A 17,068-nucleotide genomic window follows, 5' to 3' on the forward strand; every position below is an offset into this window, starting at 1 on the left:
TCATTCATTCTGCAGATTAACAAGGCAAAACCGTTCCCCTTATTTTCCCATCTGATATTGAAATGTAGCACAGGTAAGAAAAAACCTAACTGGAAAGCCAACATTTTGATTCTTGTTGATCATTCCTAGAAGTTTAAAATAGCTTTTCTTGAGCGTTTACCTTGTGTGAATCTCTTTCTGAGTGGCATCAGGCAGTCTATTATCTGCTTAATCTAAATAGGCAGCAATTAGGCAAACTGTTGTTTCCACTCTATGGGCCCCAGGGATTCATGGGCAAAGGTGTGGCTCTCCAGATAACAGGAAAAGTCTGAACTGGATCTTAGGTAGTGAAGTGTGAACAATTGCTTTTTGAGTTTCATAGGCAATAAAAAACCCCCAAACACCTAAAAACCCAACTGGTGGTTAACATGAAATGAAAATATTTCAAATTCCTTTCCAAGACAAGACACTAAAAGAAATTAGCTTTTTTACATGCAAATCCAAGGCTTTGAATTCAAACTATTCTCTGCTTTAGTGTTGTTTTTTTTTAAATAAAACATTTCAAAATAAAGTGTATTGCACTTCAGAAAATATAATATATCCTCTAGTGGACTATATATTTGTTAGATGGACAACACTTCTTTCAGTATTGATGTTACTATCAAAATGTCTTGTCAAGAAGATATCAAGCAGAAATCTGTCAGAACAGGAGGATTTCAGAGTTACTGAAACACAATTGTCTTTTCCCTCTTCATAATTTAGGTCAATCTCTCAAAGTGACCTTCTAGTTAGCTCACAGCTGGCAGCACCAAAGGATATTGTGTTATTCACTCAGGATGTGCTGATTCCTCCCTGTGAAATTCAACTTGAGAATTCAGAAAAAAAAAGAAAGCAAAAGGTTTGAATGACAAAAAATTTTCGTTTCATCTGCCATGAATTCATTTTTCCAAGTTGGCCAAAACCCATACTCTGTAAAGAACCAGTCCTTAATACTGGGTTTCATCCCTTCTGGATGTTCTCAGCTCCCTTTGCTCTAGTGCAAGGAGGTACTTCATAATCTACACTACATATACTTGCAGTATTTCTCTTTGGAATATGCATCACAGGCATTAATTTGTATCAACTGATAAGACAAGACAATATCTCTAGAATCATTAATAATAGATATTCTCAAAAGAAACGTTTCCTGAGGCGTAAAACAAATACATGAAGAAAATGAAAGTGACATTGACATAAACAATTGTATCTTAGATTTGTGTTGCAATAGTAACCTAAGGCAAAACCTAAACATTTGCAGAAATAGTTTGAATTCTACTTCTTTTCACAGAGAAAAAAGCTGCAGACCTAGCCCATCTGCCATCTACAAAATGTAGTCTGCTGTAAAGCATTAATCACCTTAATTCTCGGAACTGCTTGGTGATATTCTCATCCAGGTGTCTTCACAATTAAGATATGATCACAAACCTTTTTTTTTTTCTTGTATTGTCTTCTCACTTTTCTTGCAAATGTTGAGAATTACTTTCCTCCTTTAAATACAAGCTAAATTCAATTCAAATGTAGTCAGAAACAACATTACTAAACTGATGATTTGGGATTCCATGTTTATTACTGCTCAGTGACTTCCATATCAAATATACTCAGTGTACAAATCAAAGGATGTTGTTTGTTTTTCCTGGCTGCCATCTTTGAAAACTTATCCTAGGATCTGCTAATATAGCTTTCCTGTGTCTATGACCTACATTATCATCATCAGTCATGATGTTCAACGTTCTAAAGTTTGTTCTTGTTTTTGATAAAGAGGTGCAAGAAAGTTAAGATACAACATGATCACCTGCTCTTTTAAAATGAAAGCTTTTATTAAATGAAATCCAGGAATACGCTATTGCTATGGTCATATGGATGTATAATTGCCCAAAGTGCAAATTTTACATCTCTTTTTGAAATGTCTTTCTTGACATTATTGGAGAAAGAACAGTAAATAAGATGGGTATCTATTTTGTCAGCCCTTCCTTTGTTTCTCAGATAACCATATACCCTCCAGCCTGCAAAAAGAACTGGAAAGGAACCTATATTTTTTAAAGATCAGTAGATTTAAACCATGCATCTAAATGTGTACAGCAGTCAATATCAAGCAAGTGTGGTTGAAAAAGTTCGTGGTTTTGTGGGGGCATTTCATTTGATTTAAGAGTCCCTTGCCATCCCTCTTATTCTCTCTTCTGCACCATCCCCTCAGTGTGACTGTAGCACAGCATCAAGCTGTGAACTGAATCAGGGAACAGATGCAAACTTTAAAAAGAAACAAACTGAGAAGGATAGTAGATGGTGAGAAAAAATAAAAGGCAGGACAGGGGCTGCTTAAGCAAGCAAAACTGCCGGAAGAGATGCTCATTAAAACATGGTTTGACTGATTGACAGTTGATTAGGGGTTTCCAAGGTTGTGAGTTTTTACATATATACCTATTTCCCTTTGTAATTCTAGCTGTAACTGAGCAAATCACTTTTGAGTTCCTTATTCGCCTAGTTTATTAATGTCATTATTAATTTCTCTTAGGTTATTAAATTCTTTAATGTTATGCAATATTCTTAGTTGGAGAAGTTTTAGAGTGACAGCCGCATTTTGGATTTTGTGTTAATGAATGAAATTATTAAGCTATTTAAACGGATCTTGTTAAAATGTTATGAGCAACAAGTTGTACAAAAAAAGGAGACCTTTAATGACAACATAATGTTTTAAAGTTGAAATCTAATAACTGCTTTGTTTGAATATTAAGACCATAGTGTCCACGCTCTGACAAATCTCTTTTGGCTGATTACGGCTTCACTAAGGAGAAAGTGTGTTATTAAAAATTCAATTAAAAAAAAAAAAGTCTTTTAGAACTGCATTGCATAAGGAAGGAAGAGTGGAGGGGGAAGTATTGAGAAATAATGCAAGAAAATGAAGGAAAATCACTAAACATAAATGAGACCAGAGGAGAAAAAGCGGTAGAAGAGAGTGAGTGGGATAATAACAAGGGTATAAACAGCACTAAAATATCTGTAAAGGAATCTTTTGCAATTAAAAGTGCATGTAATAATTGCAAATACAAACTAAAAAATGTAAATATTGTGTAGATACTGAGAAAAATGCTTCTGAATTCTCTTTCTTTTCCTCCCAAATGTAATCAGCAGTCTGTCTTGACATTGCAGTGCAGACATGGCCAACCTAATGATGCTGCAGAGTTAGAAAATTATTTTCTTGAGGGAAATTCAAACTTCTTTGTGTGTGAGTTGATGTTTGTATGTGGTTCATTCATGACACTGGAGAACTGGGTGTGTGTCTCCAGGAGGTATCACCCAAAAAAGCCCAATTTTTGTTGTAAGGTGTGCTGTGGAAAGATCAATACATATCTATCTTTCTTGAAGGCCCTTCATTAATGATAGGTCATCTAAAATCTCTGAAATTTCTAGTTCTGAGGTAATGTTTTGCTTTCCTATTCTGTATTAGGAAAATGCTGAACAAAATGTGAATTCTATCCTGATTTATCATGGATAAACTTTTTGTAAGATCCTTATTCAGCCTGCTATTTTCTAAGACACAAGATCTGAAAAGACTGTCTAAGAATCACCTCTGATGAGAACTGAGAAAAATGAAGTACTTATGTATATGTGAGAACTCTTGGGCTAAAATGCATAGCAATCCTTTTGTTTTACCAGCAAACACTATAGCAGTCATGAGATCTTCCACAAGCTTTCTCTAGTTCTGAGGTTAGAGTTAAATGTCATGGTTGGAAAGAATGGGAAACTCATACTGAGTTTATATCTAAAGCCAAATTTAGATTGAAAATTACATTAGGGACAAGAAATAAGTATCAGTCTTCATCAGTAGTGTCATCATCCCTGTTTCTGTTTACAAAGATATGTTGGAGTAGCTTGGTCATGAACTCTCTGTGATTGTCAATTTTGACACTAAATTGCTACATGAAGAGTGTGTATCAATCAGCATTATCTGTGCAAGTGCATATTAAGTATTGAATATTCTTAGCACTTGATTTAGTAGCGCTCCCTCTGGAGATTTTCCTTTGTGCCAATAAACCAGACATATTTAGAGCTGTTGGCTCTGATCCACCATTTCCTTGTTAAATGTTTAGAATTTGTAAGTGTTGTGACCCTTTTGCCAATCCAAGTAATCCTAATTCCAGCAATTTACACTTGTCACTTTGCTTTAAACTCCATTACCACACACTGAAATTCTACACAAAATGGCTGAGAGACCATTTAACAAATAACAAATTGGAGATAGAGGGATTTTGTCCCTTATGTCACAATTAATTATTTATTGGGGTTTTGGTTTTGTGTTGCAGAACTGTGACCTGGCTCAGCAGAGTATTGTTCATATTCTTCAGAGTCCACAGAAGAACAGTCAGAACAAGGATGAGACAGAAGGTAACCGTGCTGGAGGTATTCTGAAAGCCTTGGAAAGAGAACCTGAAAGTCTAACTCGTGTAGATCTTAGCACCAGCATCCTCCCATCACTCTCTGCAGGGTTGGCTGTTATTCTGGATACTACAAAACCCAGCATTTTTCTTCCCTCTGAAAAATCAGGTAAATCAGTCACTTGGTACATTTCAGTACACAGACTTGAACATTTGTCTGTTTCTTTCTTATGGTGAAGGGTTCTCTGCCACAGGAAAAAAACCCAACATATGGTTTCTTTTAGTCATTAAACAAAAAAAATGCAACTATATTAAGAGGTGATAAGCATCCGATGTGTCTTCTAGCAAAATAATTTTGCTTTGTGGATAAATGGAGTGTTTTCTTGTGTTGTTCCTGTCTCTAGCTAGTATTATGCTAATATTTTTACAAATTATTATAAGCTGGCAAAACCCCCAGAGGTCTATGAGAAGACAAAAAATAGTCTTTGTAAAATTTCCATTACAGAAGTTTCCTTAACTAGAATGTTGGGCAGCTTATGCATTGCAAATGTTTTTAATTCCCAATCTGTTGTAATGTTTTCATACCCATATATTTTGTAAAAAATATTTCTATACAGTAGACTTATTATTTATAAAAACATAGCTGGCACAAAATATGATGATGCTTCATACTATGGATAGTAGTAGTTCTTCATCCACCAAATTATTACTGAGAATATCTTCTCTTCATCATGAAAAATCATCTGAGGCACAAGTTAAGTTACTGTAAATGGGTTGTGCTGTAATATTTAAAATTGTTCATGAGAGAGAAGCTCAAGTCAGAAGGAAACATAAGAATCTTTTAGCCATTACATGAGTCTTCTCAGAGTAACCTCCTCCTCACACACAGTCTAGCTAATCCTTACTGACAACTGTGTTTGTCCCCAGCGAAGAGACATCATTCTGTGCCATACCAGACTCTGTCCTGATTTGTCATAACAGTCCATTAGAGATGTCTTTTAAGAAAGAACAGTTCACAAATACCCTTTATATACAATACGAAAGACAGTACCAAGCATATAGGTCCAGAGTACAGAAGACAATTTGTGAATATGACAGAGATACCTCTGTGACTTGTCTGACTACAGAAATCATCATGCTTAACAAAATGGCTACTAAAACTGTTAAAATAACTTCTAGAGAATTTCTTAAGTAACTCATGCAGAAAATATACAATTCGTGGAAGGGTCACAGAAGTATTCCACAACTGACTTGATCAACCTCTCACTGCCAACTAATGATGAATGAGTGCAGTTTAGGAACAAATTAGTACCCAGCTTAATGATCCACATCTCGCAGTCTGAATGAGTAATGATATAAGAGGGGCGCATGCCCATTTAAATCTGGTAAACTAGGGAGAGGGTTTTAGGCTGTGCTTACTGTCAAAAGCAAGGCAATGGTGTGAGCTTTTTAATGCTACTCCCTGTTTGTTTTTTCACTGCTGTACATGATATGTACAGGGCTTTAATAGTTGTGCTGGACTTTACAGAATAGTTTATGCGTGTGTAAGGCCTTTTAAAATTTGTCATGTGGTATGTTTTTCCACAGACTGCAAACTGTGAAGCCAAGTACAAACTGATAGGTGTCTTCTATTGCAGCAAATATTTTCATTGCAGAACAACAGCTGAGGAAAAAATGAACTAAGAATATATGTGGACTAGTTTTATCTGTGATTAAGTTAAACAGATTTTTTTATCATAAGAAATAAAAAAAGAAGAGCCACTCTAATGACCGACAGTTCTGCCTGGAATGATGTTAGTAACAAGTACTTTTTAAAAGCCTGGTATCTTCTCTTTTGCTTGTTTTGACTCTCACTATGAAAACTTGTCCTTATGTCTGTTCAGCCCCGCCACTTTTATTCAATATGGGGGATTTTCATGTCTTTCTTATTAGGGTTTGGGGCAGGTTAATTTATAGTCACATAATTCACTGAGTTAAAGAGTAGTCTGGGTTAAAAATAATCCAGCAAGAAAAAAAGAAAAAAAAAGATTAATTCAGAGATCAGTTTTCCAATCAACTTTACTGTGTAGCAAGGATTTTGTTTGGCACAGCTAAATGAGTAATAGTAGTGGGAATGAGTGGCTGAAGGCTGCGTGTGCCACCCCTGCTGCTTGAAATTATACTTAACAAGCTATTGTCTTAGAAGGTGGATGGTTGTTGCGGTGATCAGTCTACAGTAGAAACCTATACAGTAGAACCAAGTACAATCTTCTTTTCTGTGTGTGAGACATCACATGCAATGAGTAGAGTACAAATTTAAACTCACAATTTAGAGGCAGGGGATTCATTCATTGATTATTGTTTAGTCTAACATGCTACACAGCTATTCTGTAATTGTAGCAGTAAACATTGAGAGACTTCATCTCTTCTGAAGCCTGAAGTATTTCTATTTGTTACCACAGGATGCTGACCCTGTGTTCCTGCCCTGCTTTTGTTTTATTTGCCCTCCTTTGAATTCTGAGGAAAAAGATTTGTGGTAACTTTTGCTTCTCCCAGAAGCTTTTGCAGCATTTGACTGCAAAATTAGTATTTTTGAAGTATTGATTTGAGTGCTTGGAGGTCAAACCGTAGAATTTTACCAGACAACTCTTGTTATATTGTACTGCTATTATATAAGTAAGTAATATGCTTAAGTAGTATAAACTGCTGCACTTGATCAGACAAAACCCCTTATAGCCTAGCATCCTGTCTCCACTAAGGGGCATTATTTGCTCCTTGCAGAAAAGCATAACAGAACATCCTCCTCCCAACTCACCCCCACTTTAGTAGTGAGTAATGAAAGGAACTCTTGACTGGTCTGGAGAACCATCTTACTTACACTGTGTTTTTAATGTACAATGTGTGTTTGTCCATGAGAAATTCAGAAGTTTGACATTCATTAACAGGCTGAAAAAGACATAAAAATGGATCTAAATAATCTCTGGATCAAAGATTTCGATGGGCTGAGGCCAACCGGATGAAGTTCAATAAGGCCAAGTGCCGGGTTCTACACTTCGGCCACAACAACCCCAGGCAACGCTACAGGCTTGGGGACGAGTGGCTGGAAAGCTCCCCCGCAGAAAAGGACCTGGGGGTGTTGATCGACACCCGGCTGAATATGAGCCAGCAGTGTGCCCAGGTGGCCAAGAAGGCCAACAGCATCCTGGCCTGTGTCAGAAATAGTGTGGCCAGCAGGAGCAGGGAGGTGATCGTGCCCCTGTACTCGGCTCTGGTGAGGCCGCACCTCGAATACTGTGTTCAGTTTTGGGCCCCTCACTACAAGAAAGACATTGAGGTGCTGGAGCGTGTCCAGAGAAGGGCGACGAAGCTGGTGAGGGGTCTGGAACACAAGTCTTATGAGGAGCGGCTGAGGAAACTGGGGTTGTTTAGCCTGGAGAAGAGGAGGCTGAGGGGAGACCTTATCGCTCTCTACAACTACTTGAAAGGGGGTTGCAGAGAGGTGGGTGTTGGTCTCTTCTCCCAAGTGACGAGTGACAGGACTAGAGGAAATGGCCTCAAGTTGCGCCAGGGGAGGTTCAGGCTAGACATTAGGAAAAAGTTCTTTACTGAGAGAGTGGTGAAACATTGGAACAGGCTGCCCAGGGAGGTGGTAGAGTCACCCTCGCTGGAGATATTCAAGGAGCGTGTGGATGTGGCATTGTGGCATGTAGCTTGATGGACATGGTGCTGTGTGGTGTTGGGTGGGTTGTGGCTTGTTGTTGTTGTGTGGTGGGTTTTGGTTGTTTGTTTGGTTTTTTTTTTTTGGTTTTTTTTTTTTTTTCAGGTTGGACTTGATGATCTTACAGGTCTTTTCCAACCTTAGTGATTCTGTGATTCTATGATTTCCAGGTTTCCTCTCTCTCCAGGCAAATGTAATAGAAATGCCTTCTTATGTCTGCTAAATAACACCTTGCATGATTTCTAATGAACGAGTGAAAAAATCTCAGCACAGGACCTTCATCCTACCTCAGCCCCACCTCATGTACAATCTGTCCAATACCTGGGACAAAGTACTTTGATAAACAAGATTTAAGCAAATAAACTATGGTCCATAAGTTACTGCATATTAGTAAATACATGTATAGGGTGAAGGGATTTTGGCCTGAGAAACAGTGAATCTGAAAAAGATTATAAGGGTTCGTATGGCTCATCAGCTGAATATGAGATTGCATCATGATGCCAGGTCCAAGAAAGCTAATATGATGTTTGGAAGTATAAACAGAAAACAGCGGAGTGGAGAGTATGTTTTTCCTCTGCTTTTGATACTTACATAACTAAAACTGGAATATAACGCACCATTTTGATGTCTAAACTTTAGAAAAGCTGCTGAAAAAACTGTTAGAAGGTTCTGGAGAAAAGTCACAAGAATCCTACAAAACTGGAGGTCATGATTGGTTTATATATGTTGGTATAATCTTGTGGCGTCTGTGGGAGTGGAAATTTGATAACAGGGGAGTCTTAGATCTTACAAGCTATTTTGGCATTTAAGCTTTCATTGTCTAGAAACCGAAAGCCAGCAAATACAAATACCACACATAGATTTTAACTTGCCAGGAAATCAACCACTGACGCAAGTTATCCTGGCTTGTAAGAATTCTCTGTATTTGGTCATTTAAAAATAAATACAGGCCATTTTTCTGAAACATATGTCTAACAACAAAGATTGGACTCCAACCTAGAAGTAGTATGGACTGTGCTAGGCAGGAGGTCAGACTACGGAATCACTTTACTTCCCTCTCTAAGTGTATTTATCAGCTACCCATGTCAAGCAAATTTGTAATCCCCACCCCAAGAAAAGTTAGTTTGACAGCATCTGTTTTCTGTAAGCTGATATTTTAATGTTGTTATCTATTTAATTCCCAGTTTAATCCATTGTCAGCTGGTTTATTATTTTGTCTGAATCTATTAGATGTGGTCATCACTACTTAGGTCTTCTTCTTTACAATTTCTAAATAGCACTCGTCTGGTCAGTTCCCTAGAATATCCTGGTGTTCTTTAGCTAGCCTTTTAAAACTGCTTGCATGCAAGTCGTTTCTGTCTCTTTATCTTTCCATGTTCCTCATTTCACAGAAGAGTAAATAAAGTACTGGTGTATGTTGACTTAGGTTTGCCAAGCTGTAAATTCTAGCAAAAAGAGGGATTGATTCTTTTCCACCTACTTAGGAAATGCTTTACCAAAACTTAACATATGTTAAAACCTCCTGTCCTTACAAATAACACAGCTATGAGTTAGGGCAGGTAAAACTGTCATTACCAGAACCTCAGTTTTGTCAGTGCTTAAAAGCATAAAGTGATGAGTTGGTTCCCAGTCTATGTAAGAGTCTGATATATGAAAGACACAGGCAAAAACTTTTAGCAGGGAAAGCCACAATTTACGGTTTGGGTAGTCAGAACTGTGCATACTTCCAAGAGAAGCTCTGATGAATTAAAAAACACAAATCAATTTAACTGGGGATATTGCTGACACTGTACAAATACTTTTAGAATAGCATTCTGTTGACGGTGTGTTAAAATTCCTGTGCTCTGTAATTGATATTACATTTTACTATGATTCTTTTAATCAAAAAGCCTAAAAGGATAAGAATTTTTGTGCAGGTTTGTTTGAAGTAAATGAGTAGTCTAAGCTCCTGAAGTATTTTAAAATTACTCCACATTTTTATAAAAGTTATAATGTTGAATTAGTTCCACGTCGGGCAATGGTATGGTGTACATCTCTACCTCCCCATTTTAATGTGATGTTAGGCCGAGTACCCCTACCCAGTACCAAGCTGAGTACAGCTGCAGCTGCAGCTTTTTCTTATTCTCTTTTTGACAATGCCATCAAAATATGAGCACTGATCCATCCAAAATGGCCTCCAGCGCTGCAGGAACATCTCTGTTGATACTCTGAGATATGAAGCTCTCTAAGTGTTCAGCAACTGCACCAGACAAAACTAAGACAACATTGAACTTACTTTCCCAGGACCTAATTTTGCTTTGCTGTGTCACAAAACCAAATATCTAAAAATTTACTATTCCCTTAGAAAAGAGAAGAAAGATTACTAAAATTTCTCTCCTGTCAGTTAGCTGCATTTTTATGTAGGAAATTAATCAGTTTAAAGATTATTTTCCCTCGGCATCTGTACAAATCATTTGCGCATTAGTTATAAATTAATTAATTGAATGTATTTTAGGTCCGTAGTATTGTAAATCAGTAGTTTGAGGAGGGGAAATCAGTATTCTGTGAAATTTGCATTTAGTAATTAGGTCCTTTTTCCCAGAGCTATCAAAATTTTTTTCTAAAAATGAACAATCAGAGTACAATAAGAGAATAAGCTGCCCAGGGAAGTGGTGCAGTCACCATCACTGGAGGTGTTCAAGGAACGTGTGGACGAAGCATTGTGGGACATGGTTTAATGGGCATGGTGGTGTTAGTTGATGGATGGACTTGATGATCTTACAGGTGTTTTCCAACCTTAGTGATTCTGTGATTCTGTGATACTTACATGGACCTTTCTTAAATTTCTTGAAACATTAATACACTGTTTAATGGTGGTTATGTGGTTGTTATGGTAGTTCTTTTTGACAGACATTCATTTGAATAAGGTTCATATTGCTGTACAAGAAAAAGTAATAAATTGCTTAATACGCAACCAATGTATTGTTTCAGTAGACACATTCAAGTAACTTGTTAGGTTACTATGGTATTTTCAAATTTGGTGCACTGACAGTTTACTTTTATACTAGGATTAAACCTCTTTTAATATAAATGAAAATGCATTATGCAGCACATTGTGATTTAATCTACATTTGATTCAGATTTTTTTATAATGCATTATTTTACAAACTTTTAAATATGAAATTCAATATCAATTTGAGGCTCAATCTACATCCAGAAAAGGGAAGGTACTAATTTACTTTTTTAGAAAAGCAGAATAAAGTACCAACTCAGCAATAATATACTTGTTCTGATTTTGGCAAATACTTTCTGGGAAGCGTAAATTTACTGTACGTACAAATCTGTTTTAAACCTTAAAAGAAAACTTTACAAAATTCCTGCATTAACAACTCTCTTTGTGCTAATAATTAGGTCCTGCACATTGTTAATCATTATCATGATGCATTCATTACATACACAAAACTGTTACACTTCAACTGTTAGACCTTTTATCCTAAATTTGCTGTGACTGTGCAATACCACAGAGCTGATGCCATGTAGGTTGCACTGATGCATTGTAGTCACAGAAATCGAGTTGATCAGGCCTGAGAGCTCTTTGACATGAGAAACTGGAACAAAAGCAGATTTTTCTTCCTTCCTCACCATCTTTCCTTTTCTTGTTTGATATTTTTATACTACTTGGCCCTGTCCCGAAAGGGAATCTCCTCTGTGCTCCTTATGGCTTCTGTTGGTTTTGGTTTCGCCAGCTACCCTTCATAGGTGTTCCATACCTGCAAGATGTTAGATTTTCTGCCCATTTCCAGTCCCTCGTGCTTGTTTTATTTTGTTTTGGTTTACAACCTTTTGTCATTTGGATGCCTCCTGTGTGCAACTACACATATCTTTGTCCCTTTGGTTGTCACATTGCTCACATACTTAATGCAAAATGCTTTCACATCATACCCAACTAGGTCATCACAGCGTTGCAATATGATTTTCAGAAGTAACCATATTTTAAGTATGTGCATCTGACGTCTGAAAATCCAGGTGTGTACTAAGAGAAGAGTATTACAATAACTGTTTTATATGATACAGTGAGATTACATTTAATTTTAAATCAATCCTGCTAAATATTTCCTATGTGTTGAATGAGAACATCTTTAAAGTTTTAAAAGAGCTGTTTGGTAAATATTGTATGGCAGAAGTTCTTGAACTGTGTTCCATGTTTGAAGCTCTGAGATCCAGAAGGGTATTTATTGATGATCCATTGAGATAACGGTCACAGTGCTCTAGCTCCATTTCCTTGTTTTCAACTGCTAAAATATATTGCAGTCATAGAATCATAGAATCATTTAAGTTGGAAAAGACCCTTAAGATCATCGAGTCCAACCATTAACCTAACAATGCCCAGTCCACCACTAAACCATGTCCCTAAGTGCCACATCTACATGTCTTTTAAATACCTCCAGGGATGGTGACTCAACCACTTCCCTGAGCAGCCTGATCATGTCAGTATATGCTAAATTATCCCTCTTGATTAGTTGTTGTAGCTTCTAGGATTATGCTGTATGAGTATGTTTCAAGGTAAAGGAAGGCATGTCCATAAGACAATGCTTCCCGTTAAAAATTATTCGTAAGATGGTAATGTTTCTGAAACAATAGTCTACATTTTGATGCACAGCAGAAAAGAGGTTTTCTGGACACAAGTCATATCTCAGCCACAAAAGAGCTGTCATACAAGATCAAACCAATTGTCTATCGAAATCTAGTTCTCTTCCTCTTCTAATACTTACCTGTTTTGTATCCAATACTTCAAAAGAAAGAAAACATTCTTCTTATATAATGTCATATTTAGAGATGGAATATTCCTTTTCGCAAGTAATCACCTCTGTCTGATTATCCTTCATGTCTGCTATCTGGGTAAGTTGACAAGAATGATAATGTCATTCTCTAACCTGACCTTCATTGAAATAGCACTTCCTAAACAGTGTCCAGTGTCAATTATATGGTTAATTGGAGAACAGAGGGAGAGTTTTCAGCCCACCAATTAACTATTGCTAATTCTGTCAAAATTTCTTTTGAAATAGTTAAGCTTAAGAAAAATATTCTAGCTTTTCTGCTTCCAGAAGGGTTATGAAATTTTGTCATTACAAAGTCCTTGGAAGTTTGCTCTTATGTATGTTCTATCTTCTATTAGGGTTATTAACCCTTGACAGCTCACTGCTGCAATACTTCCAAGTTCTATATATAAAAATTGATATCCCCTCTTCACTTTCCTGCAACAGCAAAAAGTGATTTTATAAGACATTAGCATAATGGAACCTTTTCAATAAAATGATAAATTGAGCCCATTTCAGAAAACAGAACACACAGTTGATAATTTATTGCAGTCAGTGCCATGCTGGAGACCTCATTTGTATCATATGCTTTTAACACTGATGAGAATGGTGCCATTTTCCCACACCTTGCATGTTTGTGAAATTCATTTGAGAGGAGAAATGTTCTTTTCTAATAGAGCCAAAAGCACTTCTGGGAATGCTCATCTTTACATGACGTAATTATCTCTCATGAACGTGTCTAATTACTTTATTGTTTTTAAAGGCCCTTTCATGTTAATTGAAGCCAGTAACATTTGCTAACTCCCCTGTGTCAAGGGGTGGGGTGGAAACACTGTTGTGTCCTTGGAATGTATTTTGATTGTTTATGGGTGACAGCATGGATGGTCTTTCTTCTGCAAACGCATCACTCGCATCTTTATGCCACCAGCTGGAGGTGGCATTTGTAGGTGGAAATTGTTCTGTGTTGCTTAAACAAAACTATACATGTTATGCTTTCCAAAATAATTGTTGGCATGAATTAATTACTAATGCCACTGGGAAAAATAGGAAAGTAACACCTAGGAAACACCTCTTATGTGTAAAAACACGACAATAGAGATGTAGGGTGATTCTTTTCTAACAGGAAGAGTCCAATTATGAGACACAAATAAGAAGAATGCTTTGTTTAAAGTTCATTAAAAACCAGTAGCTGCTGCTACTGTGCAGCTTAGTGCTTGCGCTACCTGGTCTCTGCTATGAACTCTTACCCCTCGAAATGACATGAGATATAGTCTTCTCTCAAGTCACGTGCTTGAGAATCATTAATGTCATTGGGAGTTTTGTGCACACAGCAAGGACATTGGGAGAACAGACCTACTAGAAAGGCTTGATCTACAGAAAGTAATTACGTGGAACAGATAGTTTAATAAACTGAGTTGATACTAGAAGATAAAAAATAGCCATACAAAACACAACCTGCTCTCTCTTTATAAAGATAAATAGCTTCAATGGGACTAATTTTGAACTTCTGTGAAAGAAAAAGATCATTGCATTTGGCAGAGGAAGACAGATTCTCTGGTGGGGCTTTTTTGAAGAAAAGAATGCTTGTGGTAGGAAAATAGACAGTCAATTCAAAAGAGCTAATTCATATTCACAGAAAAGCAGAATTAAAGTCAGCGAATGCTCTTGCATTGCAGTGCCAAAAGTCTTCAGAATTTTGCCATCAGCTTTGTTTCGGTGAATTTGTTTCACATTTCCACTGCTACCTGGGTGACTATTGTTGGAAACGCCAAGGTAGTGGCCTTTGTGCCCATTCAGGCTTCTCTTCAGAGACTGCCAGCAAGGATTTCAGTTGTTTTGTTCATCTTTTGTGCCTCTGTTTTTTTGTCTTTTTGTTTGTTTCTTTCTTTCTTTTACAGAATATCTAACCACAGGAACTGAGATTCTATATCAGCTTTATGTGGATTTCCAAAAATCCTTCAGTGTAGGGTTTTTTTCCCCTGCTCTGAGCTACACTGAACCTTTTGCTTAAACCTTGCTCATCCTTACACATTCTTCATGAGACAACACTGCCTACATTATACCCAGCAACTAAGATTTTATTCAGTTGGAACAGAATGAAGATCCATGCTGTGCAAACAACCATTGTCCTTTGTAATTATTGAATACTTGCTACAAGCTTCTGGAATGTTGATACTCTATGGGATCTGTTGGCACTGGGCAGAAAGGTGAACTTAGGTAGGATTACAGCATTTGTGATCAAATTATAAAACTGAAAGGAAAATAAATGAAGAAAATGTCTTCCCTGATCTGCCTTTCACTTATGAGACAGAATGAGACAGTGGCCTGCAAGTGAAACTGTCTGGAATATTTCTAGGCTGGGTTATATGTGCTGTGGCACCATTGTTCGTACAACTACTATCTCAGAATCACAGTTTCCTTCATGAGGTATCCAGGGTCTGGAAGTCCTTATTTAATGGTTAACCTTAAGATTCAAAACCAGCATTTTTGAATGCTAGTTCAAAAATCATGAATCTTTCTATTTACTGATACACCTGAAACTGTATCTTACAAGCTTATCTGTACTGTTGGCATCTATGTGGGTATTCAGCCTTAGGTCTTTGACCTTGAGAACATGTCAGATTCTGATTTAGCAGTTATATCCAACTGCTGCCATAACTGGTATTTGCAAAGGAATGCTTCAGATTTAGTTTTGACAGCCTATCTACCTGCAAAGATTTCTGCATTTCTGGAATAGAATATCTGTAACTAAATTTCCACTTATCATGCAAGTCCATCTGGTATACATATATTTGTATTTTTAAAAAATACACATATATGTGTGCTCATATATTTTAACTACCCTCCCACTCAGCAAGACGAAGATTGAAAAATCAAAGGTAACAGCTGCATCCTGGAGCAAAGTGTCCCAGGGGACCCTGAAAGCCAACATATTTGCTGAGTACCAGCACCCTCTTTCCAAGCTTCCATGATGGTCTACTGGGGAATCAGTCAGTTCTGTGGGTCTTGACATTTATCTGTCAAAAGACAGGGACAGAGAGAAAGAAAGAAACATACGGATATGGGGATGGGGACTTGAGGTGCAGGGGAAGGGGAACAGCAGGATATCATATTCCAGGCTGAGCCTGTTCACGATGTGCTGTACTCATTGATGTTCAGCTGCATGCAACACTGCACAACTTGTCAAGGATTTTATGATAAACCCTGGTATCCTGGTTTCCAGTGCTGGGTGACATTATTTTATTGCATATTTGCTATGAAGATGCTTTAACCAAAGTTGTAACAAAGATCAAAAGTTCACCTGGGCAACCAAAGTACCTGGTCTGTCCTTTTGTTCACCACAGTTTTCTCCTTAGCTTTGTCACACAATAAATACTCAGTATATATTACTGGAAGAAAACTCTAGCTGGCAATAATCAGTTGGTTTCTGGTTTAAAGGTATACCACTTGGCAACTGAGTTTTTATCTACTGCAACTCTTCTCAGCCTCCACAAATTATTTTTGAAGTAGCTGAATCAAACAACAATAGCGTTTTAAATAAAGTCTGAACTGTAGATATGGCCAGATGAAGACCCTGATTAACATAATCAGGGACTTCCCCAAAGCAGATTTTAGTTCTCTTGAAAAGAATGTTGTGCTTATGCTAATAATAATGAAATAAATAGCAAAATCTCCACTGTCTTCAGCTGTGGAAGGTCAAGATCTAAATTCAAGATTTGATGCAGATTAATGATTATGGATATTGCTCTTTTATATCTCTTGTTACCTAATCTGTGGTGAATAACTATAGATCTTATCCTGGTTTCATAACCCCATAACATTCATTGCCCACAGTGATTTTTAACTTGTTAGGAACATAACGATGGCCGTAGCCATCTCATCTTGAGCAATATCTTCTTTATAACTTTAATATTTAGGATGGAAATGCAAAATATTCTGTTTCAAACAGAAGTGTTACCTGTCCTCCACATTCTGTCTCCTAATCTGTAGTAGAGATTTTTCATGTACACTAAATCTAGCAGTATAGATGTGAACAAATACATTTTATTTCTGCCATCCAGGCACGAAGATCTTCATTAAATATTGCCATCTGTAACAACAGCTTTCATTCTGCTCTTTCTCCTTTATCTCTTCCATATTTCATTTTACTATCCCTATTTTCCTGTAGTCCCCCAGAGTCCAGG

The 17,068-nt window shown here is 37.1% G+C and overlaps 1 protein-coding gene across 1 annotated transcript in view; it reads left to right on the forward strand.

Moving 5' to 3' along the window:
* Positions 1–17,068, forward strand: part of PRKN (parkin RBR E3 ubiquitin protein ligase) — a 686,369-nt gene that overhangs the window by 148,902 nt on the left and 520,399 nt on the right. Inside the window, exon 5 of the mRNA XM_059828079.1 lies at positions 4,320–4,560. Coding sequence (XP_059684062.1) covers positions 4,320–4,560 — 241 coding nt within the window. The remainder of the gene's footprint in view (positions 1–4,319; positions 4,561–17,068) is intronic.

This window comes from Gavia stellata, chromosome 2 (assembly GCF_030936135.1).
Source record: "Gavia stellata isolate bGavSte3 chromosome 2, bGavSte3.hap2, whole genome shotgun sequence".
Taxonomy (NCBI): domain Eukaryota; kingdom Metazoa; phylum Chordata; class Aves; order Gaviiformes; family Gaviidae; genus Gavia; species Gavia stellata.